General features: G+C 33.2%; 1 protein-coding gene across 1 annotated transcript; it reads right to left on the reverse strand.

Annotated features, from left to right (window-relative positions):
- Nucleotides 1-2,465: 2,465 nt before the first annotated feature.
- On the reverse strand, nucleotides 2,466-5,672 carry LOC145047990 (receptor-like protein kinase HERK 1). The gene has a single exon (XM_078996371.1). It carries the CDS (start codon nucleotides 5,146-5,148, stop codon nucleotides 2,644-2,646), a length of 2,505 nt encoding a protein of 834 aa, XP_078852497.1. The 5' UTR covers nucleotides 5,149-5,672; the 3' UTR covers nucleotides 2,466-2,643.
- Nucleotides 5,673-8,804: the final 3,132 nt, after the last annotated feature.

Consider the following 8,804-nt stretch of genomic DNA (forward strand, 5'->3'; position numbering starts at 1 on the left):
TCCAAGGGATGACGATGAAAGCCCACAAGTTCGATATTCATATACATAGTTGTTGCAATGATATATATTGTATTTTGAGGAATTCATTAAATTTTATGCTTACGTTTTAAAGTTAAATGGTTTTCAAATTGTTCTTCTGGTCGTGGAAAGAGCCCAACATGAATGTACTGCATATGCATTGATGATTATTTTATGATTATAGTCTTCTATTGAATTTTGAGATGATTATGATACTTTTTAGGATAAAATTTAGTATTGTCAAAATAATTATTTATCTTGGTATTATATTGGAAATGTTTTGGATTTACCTATGATTTTAAAATGAAAATTTTTGTTAGAAATTTGTGATGTTCAAGTGAGTTTTATGAATGGTTGGGATTAGAAATTCGATCGAAAAGGATTTTGCAATTCTCTACCATGAGCTTAAACTTAGAAATTGAGGAAAATAGGACACGTTAACATTAGTTTAAAATTTAACTTGTACTAACATGGTAAATACTAATATCAAAACTTTTGAAATCATAAGCACCAAAAACACTTAAAAATGAAACATATGATCTTATAACATAGTAAATGCTAACATCAAAGTTCTTGAAACTTAGTAACATGGTATTATCATGATATTTTAATTTTTATACCATTATCGTGCTATTATTACTCAGTTGGTATGGTACTATTATCCAAACATATTGGTTACCAACATTATTCATGTGATTGATACACATGTTGGTTTGTTTCTATGATACATATTTGACAACCCCAGTCTAATATAAAGATTCATTTTATTATCTTGTTCATTATGTTAAATATTTTATTATGTATTCTTTAGTGGTTTCAGTGCATCATACCATATTGAATCGTGATCCATTCTAATTCTACCATGTGATATATTAGATATCTCTTACTATTTAGGTTATCTGTCATACATACCTTCGAAGGGAGCAGGGTCCTATTTAGGTTAGGGTTTGATATTTTAAAAAACCAAAAAATCGGGTTCGGTTTCAGTTTTTACCTAGAAACCAACCCATCCAAACCGGGAAACCGACTCATACTTAAAACCGACAAACCGTCCCAAGAAACCGACCCATCTAACCCAAAAAACCATCCATACTTGATTGTGTTTTTGTTGTAATAGACTATTTTCGGACTTTGGTTGTAACTTGTAATAGACTATTTGTTATAAGACTCATATTTTTTGAAATATTTAACTTCAATTTGGTGTTTTTTAAGTATTTAGCTTGTTGTTTCATTTATAGAAAATGGGTTAAAACCCAAAGCCCATAGGTTTAAACCAAGAACCGGTGAGTATATGGGTTGAACCTAAGAAACCGAAAAACCGACAACAGAACTCGAGAAACCGAACCGACCAGAAACCGATTCTATGGGGATTTGAAAACTAGAAACCGACCATTTATGGGTTGGGTTGGGTTTGGATCCAAAACCGACCCATGCACATAGCCTGAGTTCCCCAAAATACCATGTATCATACATATCAAACATATAATGGGTCCCGCCCATCATTGGGTCCCACCTGGAATTGGGCCCCTCCCGGCATCGAGCCCCGCTCGGAACAAATCTGTCGGTCATTAGTGGCGTCTGTCCCTGCCTGGTGTACATATAAACACATAAATACATGCATAAAAATCACAAAGATAAATAGCATGCACTGTAATCACCAGGCCCCGCCCGATAAACATATAAACACATAACACATGTAAGAGTCACGTAAAGAACTAGCATCCTACACATAATCAACCATGGGCTGGCATTGGTGCCTTCGACCCACTAAACACGGTGAGGAAACTCACCTCAAGCTGCAGAATTGCTCAGATAAAATTTCAGTCCGTTGTTCTGGAAAATCTCCACGCTAACATCATCAAATAAATATCCAAGTAATAATTGGATCTCGGCCCACAATCAAAAATCTAAGTTACTTCTCAAATATCTAAGTTAAAAAGACCATTTTACCTTTTCTTTTACTTGGCTTATAACCAAGGCCCAACCCGCTTGCTCAAAAGGCCCAATTTCCTAAATGGTATCCCAAGATCAATAAGGCTCAACTTCCAAATTGGACCCAACAATCATCATAGACCTAAACCAAAGAAAGTTCATAATCTATCCGTAGTAAAAAGTCAAAAGTCCAATGACCCAACAAAACCCAAACCCGAGGAAGTCAACCCGAAAGTCAAACAGCCGAGTACGCTCATGTTTGGCAAAGATAGAGCCAAATGTCCTAAAAAAACCAACTTAGGAATCATGTAGAATAGTCTCTTGAAACACTTCCAACACTTATTTGACCTCAAATGCAGTCTCCTTGTAACGAGTAACATAGCATTAACCATGTCCATTTAATAAGGCCTAAAGCTTACTCCCTATCCCTAGTAACCTTATGGTTATCAGGCAGGTAAGAGTTGTATACCAAAAAGACCAAAAACAAAACATTTTCACCAATTGAAACTCACAAATCGAGGCATAAAACAGATCAAATAATCAAATAAGTTACTGATTACATCATTTAACAAACCACAAAATTATCCAAGTAACTACATATAAAACACCAAGTCCTTTTTTCAAACTCTATATCAAATAAAACAAATAATCGATTAGCCTCATGCTCATGATGAGTAAAGTAACCCCCACCCTTCATCTCCCCTCCGATTTCACCAACTGTGAGAAAACCTTACTCATCGACACCCCGGAAATATCATCACCGCTCGACATCTCAAACTGAGCCGCCCCATCACCGCCACCATCACCGCCACGATTAAAGTCATGAATCACCGGCGACAACTCCCCGATCACATTCGTACTATTCTCATCCGGATCATTCTGAAGAACCGCTTCTTGAAGTTGAAGCACATATTCAAGATTCCACAAAACATCACCCATCGAAGGCCTATCAACCCCAAAATCAGACAAACATTTCTCAGCCGTTTCACCAAATTTCCTCAAAGAATCCGCCCGAATCTTCCCCTTCAAAGTCACATCAATTATCTGTTCAAGCTGCCCTTTCTTCTGCCATTTCATCGCCCATTCAGCCAAATTCACCATCTCACGGGGCAAAGACGGGTCGATCACGGGTCGAGCACACAACACCTCAAATAGAACAACTCCAAACGAGTAAACATCTGACTTTTCAGTCAACTGTTGACGCCTAAAGTACTCCGGGTCAAGGTACCCGAAACTACCTTTGACCGCAGTACTCACATGGGTCTGGTCGATTTCGGGCCCCGTTTTCGAGAGCCCGAAATCAGCCACTTTCGCCATTAGATTTTCATCTAACAAAATATTGGCTGACTTCACATCACGGTGGATCACCGCCTTTGAATAACCCGTATGTAAATAATGTAACCCGCGGGCCGCCCCGATGCAGATTTCAAGACGTTGCTTCCAGCTCATGCTTGGAAAACCCGACCCGTATAGATGACTTTTTAAAGTCCCGTTTTCCATGTATTCATATATAAGAATCATCTCCGATTTTTCATCACAGTATCCAATTAGGGAAACTAAATGACGATGTCTGAATTGTGAAAGCATTTCGATTTCTGTTTGGAATTCGGCTAAACCTTGTTGGGATTTTGGGTTTCCTCTTTTCACAGCTACTTTTGTTCCATCGCTTAAAACACCTTTGTAGACTTTACCAAATCCACCGATTCCGATCACCCAGCTTTCGTCAAAATTATTGGTGGCTTCTTGAATTGCTGCGAATGGACACCTGTAATTGAAGTTTGAGCCAGCACTAATGGTTGTTCCATTGGAGTATTTGCTGCCCATTGTTTGGGAAATCCCGTTGGTTGATAATGGAATCCAGATCTTTGATTGGTTGAGTTGTTCCTGTTTTCGTTTTTTGTAAACACAGAAGAAAACGACACCTGCTAAAAGTGCTACAAGAATTCCGACGACTACACCGATGATCAGACCGATGTTCTTTTTAGAGCTAGAATTGGAGGACGGGATGTTTCCACCGGAAAGACTACCGTCGGAATTACTCAACTTCATAATCTCGACGCCGTTCAGTATAGCGTTAGGGTAAACGTCTTTGATGGTGGAAGGGCCGATGCTGATGCGAATTTGGTTTTTATTAAGCGATTGGGTTACGAAATCGGAGTATGACGCCGTGGCTAAGCTTCCGCCGAACTTGGTGGAGAGATCGTAATCGGGTAGAACGTTGGAGTCGTCGATGTAGACGTTGAAGTAGAGTGTATTGGCAGAAGTACTTACGATATCGCAAAAATGGAGGCGGACGAGATACTGGAATCCACGATCCACCGGGAACTCCCAGGTGACGTTGAAATTGGCTTTTGGGTCGTTTTCAGATGCCATCGTTGCGGCGGTTCCATAGACGCTGACCGGAGCATCGTTTTGAGTAGCGCCGGCGGGTGGGTATCTAACAGCGGTGGGATTTGAAGCATTCGATTCAAAATTCCGGTTCTTTGAATAGCTCAGATCAGTAACCCAAGACCTCCACAATGAATCATTCCGGGATGTGACCACCGGACCTCCCATGTTCACCCTAGCAAGCGTCTCCAGCGCCTTATTCAACATCCCTTTGAAGTTTGTCGGAGGATTGACGGACATTGCATCATCAGGGATCAACGGATCTGGAACCGAAACAACTTCTAAACCATTCAAGAAAGCAAATGAACTCCCGGTAGGTGTAAAGGTGATTTCAAGGTCGCCGGAGGTGACATTTACTGAATATTCTTTGGTCTGAACACCTTCGGCTTTGAAATCGCTCAACAGAGAGTGATCTGGAGTTGAAACGGAGAAAACTGCGGTGGTTAGATTGTAATTACTGGCGGAGAATGGGAAGAAATAAAGACGGATCCAGTGACGACCGCTTTGAGTGATTCGAAAAGTGTATGTAGATGTTTGAGTAAAGATTCTTGCTGTTTTATACAGCGGAGAGTATTCAGAAGAAGGAATTGAATTTGCAGAAGTATCAACCAAAACATTTTGTGGGGTTGAAAGAAAACTCGAAGCCAAACTATCAGATAAAAACACCCGATTGCCGATGGTGGTGTTGCTCGGAGATCCACAATCAATCGAATACTTATCCGCCGGATTAAACTGAGAATAACAAGAAGATAAACACAACAAGAACACAACCCCGATAAACAGTAGCTTCAACCCCACAAAACCCATCATAATAATTCGATTTCAGAAGGGGGTTTTCACAATAATCGATAAATACAAAAGGGGTTTGCTTCGATAATTAGAAATCTAGGGTTCTTGAACCCAGATCAGTAGCAATTAAGAGATCTACTATCCAATACCCATATAAAATTTGAAAGAAAATGAAACACCTGACAGATCAAGAACAGCAGATTTGACGAATTAACCAGATGTTAACTGATGCGCTGTGGAGAACAGAGAAGATATTGGGATTAATCAAAGCATAAATCTAGCGAGGAGCCAGCCAGGCCGGTATGAACAGGACGGCAAGCATCAGATGGTGACAGATTGATAGATTCGTTCGGGTTAACGAAAACGATTAATAAAATAATATGAAAAATCAGCTGTGTATTGATAGGATGAAATTTGGGGTCAAAGGGAAATGGTAAGAAAGTTTTGTATTTTTCCTTTTTTTTCAAAAGGATGATGGAGATTGTTCTTGTTGGTGGTGAGTAGTGGATGAAGACGAGTGTAAAGAGAATCGGAGAAGAAAAAAGATAAAATAGACAACCTTGGTAGAAGCCTGCAATGGCGGAATTAGACCAAAGGAAATGTTTTACTTAGTCACCTTTAACTTTCTAACTGCTCTATATAGGTCCCTTACACTTTTCTTAATTCAAATAAGGTCCATGAAAGCTGTTATTCGCTATAAAGTTTGGCCTTTTGTCGCAATTCATATTCTAGCGTTCGTTTGTTTCCGCATTGATTAGGGTTGTCCATCTTTTTTTTTATTATTATTTTTTATTTATTTTATATATAGTGGTTTTTTTAAATAATGGGTTCAAGTCCATATGAAACATAGAAATATAGATCGATTAAAAAAATTATTAGTTTTATCGTTAAAAAAATACATCTACAATATAAATTTTAATAAAAATTTATATATATATATATATATATATATATATATATATATATTTAAATATTTAAGAACTTTAAATTTATAAAAAATAAAAAATAATAATGAATTATTATGATAGAAATATTTTTTATCTTTTAAATTTAAACAAATAATTTAAATAAATAAACAAAAAAAAACTAATGAGCTTTAATTTTAAAAATTTTGAAGTTAAAAAATAAATTCATTAATGACAATGATATCAATTTAAATAGTACATTTATTATAATTATTACATTAAAATATTATGTGGAATTTAAAAAAAAAAAAAAAAACTTATAAAATAGCATGTAGAAAAAAAATTAATTCAAAATAACCATAAAAAAATAAAAAATAAAATAAAATCATATTTGAAAAATTAAATGAAAATGTGACATGTGGCAAAAAGAAAACATATTATATGAAAATGTATATGAAGTTCAAATTGTTCAGTAGATAATTCTTTTTAATATAAACAAGTAGAAGAGAAAGTTGACACTCCTTAAAATTATATTTCAAAAGTATACAACCAAAAATGGACACTGCTGGAGAAAATTCAAAAATGTTGTGACAAAAATGTTAAAGTTGCCAAAGTTGGGAGAATATGCTGACAAAATTCAAAAGGAGGGTTTTTTTTTTCTTTTTTATGTCAAAATGTAAAAGCTTTTACTACAAGGACGAAAAGTATCAAATTCATAAAGATTTTTGGCAAAAACATAAAAAATGTAAAACTTTTGACTATAAGGATTAAAAGTGTCAAACTCACTAAAGATTTGTAGCAAAAACCAAAAGGCAGAAAAATTCAATCAAAACACAAAAATATAAAATTTTAGAATTTAAGGACGAAAAATATTAAATACACCAAAAATTTATGATAAAAACCTAAAGCCTAAAATATACTATTCCTAAATTTCATTTTTTTAATATATATATATATATATATATATATATATATATATATATATATATATATATATATATATATATATATAATGATTTCAAGAAAAATATAAGTTTTACATGCCTTTTGAGGGAAAAATATATAATTAAAAGAGTTGAATAATAATGTCACAATTTATTTATGAAGTAAAAATTCAATACGATAATAGTGAGTATATTTATGTCGTTCTTAAAGTTATCTTTTTATTCAAAATATCTATATATTTAAGGGTTTAGGTCATTTTTGGTCACTTAACTTTTAGTTTTGTGCTCATTTGGTCATTTAACTCTTTTTAAGTTTTAAAAGGTCATCAAACTTTTGGTTTTGTGCTTATTTAGTCACTTAACTTTTGGTTTGGTCACATTTAGTCACCTAACTTTTAAAATTATGCTCATTTAGTCACTAAACTTTTAAATTTTTTCAAAAGTTTAGTGACTAAATGAGCATAATTTTAAAAGTTAGGTGACTAAATGAGCATAAATCTAAAAGTTAAGTGACTAAATATGACCAAACCAAAAGTTAAGTGACTAAATGAGCACAAAATCAAAAGTTTGAAGACCTTTTAAAACTTAAAAAGAGTTAAGTGACCAAATGAGCACAAAACTAAAAATTAAGTGACTAAAAATGACTTAAACCCTATATTTAAAGTTATCTTTTTATTCAAAATATCTATATAATTGTACAAAATAAAACTGCAAGGACAATCTGTATAAAAAATAATTTTAAAATCAAATCTACAATAATAATAATAATAATAATAATAATAATAATAATAATAATAATAATGAAGGAATAAAAATATAGTTTAGTTAAAATATATTATGATTTCATTCAAATCAAAACCCATATTAGATTCTTGTTTACTTGAATTCAAAGATATGTAGTTAATGTAGATTATGTAAATATATCTTTTTACTTTTATAGTTGCGTATTAATGAATTAGCTATCTTTTGGTCTATGTGGTTTATTTAAAATTTGTCATATGAATATGACAATAATTATTCTATAATTTTTTACATTGAGATATTTATTCAAACAGTCTCTTCCAAAACAAATTTTCTACAAAAATAGTCCCTCTAACTTATAAAATGGTCTCTTTTTAAAAAAAAAGTTGCATAAATGATCCAAAAACAAATTACACTTTTAATTTATAAAATAGGTCCATATGTTGAATTCTTTTTACAGGAATGATCTCTATGTTTCAGAAAAACTACATAAATGGTCCCTTCTTAATAACGAATTTGCAAAAATGCTTCTTATTTTTCATAAAAAGTAAAATAACATCCCTGTCTATTAGCAAATGTACAGAAATTGTTGTAGAAATCGGGATTAATCGGCGATTAGTCATGGATTAATTGTTTGGCGTTCTCCAACCGTCAAGGATTATAGTATTAATCGGAAATTTATGATTAATCGAGTTTGGCGACATTAATCGGTTTTGGCGGGATTAATCGGTCAATAAAAGTCAATAAAAAATTAAAAAAAAAAAAAAGTGGAAAAAGTCAAAAAAAAAATAATAAAATAAAAAAAAAATCAAAAAATCAACTTTTTACTTCAAAATTTTCAAATTTTCGAAATTTTTAATATTTTTTCAAAATATTCATATTTTCAAGTACAAATTTTTTTATTTTCTAATTTTGAAGTACTTGTTTTTCTTAAGATATATTAATATTTGACTATTTTTAATATTTTATTAATAATCTATGGTTCCTGATTAATCTCTACTAAGACTGATTAATCATTTAACACCAGTTAACCGTCGAACTACCATTAAACGATTTTTACAACTTTAAAAGTTTGTAAAATAAATTA

The sequence above is a fragment of the Lactuca saligna genome, chromosome 5, assembly GCF_052625555.1.
Source record: "Lactuca saligna cultivar CGN05327 chromosome 5, ASM5262555v1, whole genome shotgun sequence".
Classification (NCBI taxonomy): domain Eukaryota; kingdom Viridiplantae; phylum Streptophyta; class Magnoliopsida; order Asterales; family Asteraceae; genus Lactuca; species Lactuca saligna.

What these genes read in the sequence shown, in the direction of transcription:
- LOC145047990 (XM_078996371.1), bottom strand. Translation starts at nt 5,148, where the DNA reads ATGATGGGTTTTGTGGGGTTGAAGCTACTGTTTATCGGGGTTGTGTTC.